General features: G+C 44.4%; 1 protein-coding gene across 4 annotated transcripts in view; it reads left to right on the top strand.

Annotated features, from left to right (window-relative positions):
* The first annotated feature begins 376 nt into the window (after positions 1–376).
* Positions 377–1,781, top strand: part of LOC107548351 (glutamate receptor 2) — a 45,994-nt gene continuing 44,589 nt past the window's right edge. For all 4 annotated transcript variants that reach the window (XM_016229017.1, XM_016229016.1, XM_016229019.1 and 1 more), the window contains exons 1-2: positions 377–675; positions 888–1,028. In XM_016229017.1, coding sequence (XP_016084503.1) covers positions 603–675; positions 888–1,028 — 214 coding nt within the window. In that variant the 5' untranslated portion in view covers positions 377–602. The remainder of the gene's footprint in view (positions 676–887; positions 1,029–1,781) is intronic.

Below are 1,781 nucleotides of genomic sequence, written 5' to 3'. Positions count from 1 at the left end.
TTTCCACGACATTCTAATTTATTGAGATGCACCTGTATGTCAGTTCTTGATAAGTCCGGGGGAAACTGGTTAAGCTGTTCGTTATCATGTTATATTTCAGAAGATGGGGAGCCCAAACCTATTGGATAGCAGGGGAACATCTGTCACACTCTGCCTATAGTGGACATAGGCGTTTTCTAATTCAATAAATTCATAACCAAAAGAAATCATGCGACATATTTTAAACTAAGGAATAACATCGACAAATCGTAATCCTATTCCCCAAAGCAGCTGAGCCAATGTCCCAGCGCGAGCGCGCGCCTCTCTCTATGCGCGTTCAAAATAAGAGCAGCTTCGGCTCCGCTCGGCTTTTTTCGTCTTCATCAGTATTCTTACCGTGTCCTCTTGAGTTGAAACGATTCTCAGAGACGGAGCCGCAAAGGAGGAGGGCAAGACTCCCGCATCATCGCGCCCGCTCTTTCCCTCATCAGCGCCGCGGTCTATCGAGAGCCTCTGCGTTTGAACTGTGGTCAATTTTAGCATGTGTCGACTCTATATTGTGTCCGCTGTTTTGTGAACAGTGCGCGTTTGGTGGATGTGGTCGCGTGGATAAGCAGAAGACGATGATTTTGTCGGGTCTCCTCTTCCCCGCGTTATGGGGACTGGCGCTCGGCGGATCTCCAAGCGTCCAAATCGGTGAGCGCACTTCACCTGTCTACGCCTTTAGATCCCAGGCATCTCGACTTGATACGTCTGACAACCGAATTACTTGATAAACGTTTTCTTTATATGTGTGCCATATGTGAGATTTTCGTGATAAAGCTATATAATATGTCTGTTTTTGGAGTATGAGACTTGATTCGTCTTATAATTGAATTATGAATCATTTGAATGTGCTCTTTTCTCAGGTGGCCTGTTCCCCAGAGGAGCAGATCAAGAGTACAGCGCGTTTCGGATCGGAATGGTTCAGTTCGGCACGGCCGAATTCCGCCTCACTCCTCACATTGATAACCTGGAGGTGGCTAACAGTTTCGCCATAACAAATTGCTGTAAGTCAACATGGCCTTTTTACCACTTGAACTATTTTTCCCCCCATGAATTCTAATCTGGGTGTTGATATGAATTGGCTTACCGACGCACAGGTGTGATCATATATAAGAGAGCTATAGTTTCCCCTCACTATTCATTCATCCTCCAGTCATGCCGTATTAAATATTACAGAAGCCTTTATGGCAGCTTCTGTGCGTTATTCGTATTCGAGTTAACACAGAATAGCTATCGCCTGCATACATGTGTTCTATTATTATCGCTGGTGTGTTATCCACTCGTTTACGCAACGCTTTAAAGGACCGGGGGCTGGTTGTTGGCAAACAATCGGTTTATCATTCAAGCACTTTGCTTTTAATCAGTCTGAACTGTGGCACATTTTAGTTCTGGCTGTCTAGATGTGCAAACTGTGCCTTGGGAAGATATATAAACCAGGTTTATATATGGTTAACAACATGCGTATGGTTATATGTGGTTATATAAACCATTTTTTGGGGGATGTGATAATTGGCATTCGCGGGAGCAGCATGATGATGGTTTCCACAGTAACGGAGGAGGAGAGGAGATGGCCCCGTTTTACCAGCATCTGCACTATTAGATGGCAAATTAAACAGCAGGTTGCCTCCCTGGAAAGTATCTAAGTGCCTTTTGTCCTTGTCGAATGTTTTACGATCGAATTTCTTTGTTTTATTCTGCGATATATATCATTTAATGGTTTATGACAAGCGAGGCACGAGGGCGTAAAAATGGACCTC

The sequence above is a fragment of the Sinocyclocheilus grahami genome, unplaced genomic scaffold (assembly GCF_001515645.1).
Source record: "Sinocyclocheilus grahami isolate Dianchi unplaced genomic scaffold, SAMN03320097.WGS_v1.1 scaffold346.1, whole genome shotgun sequence".
NCBI lineage: Eukaryota > Metazoa > Chordata > Actinopteri > Cypriniformes > Cyprinidae > Sinocyclocheilus > Sinocyclocheilus grahami.
The sequence above is the reverse complement of the archived record's forward strand: the minus strand, read 5'-3'. Positions and strand labels throughout refer to the sequence as shown.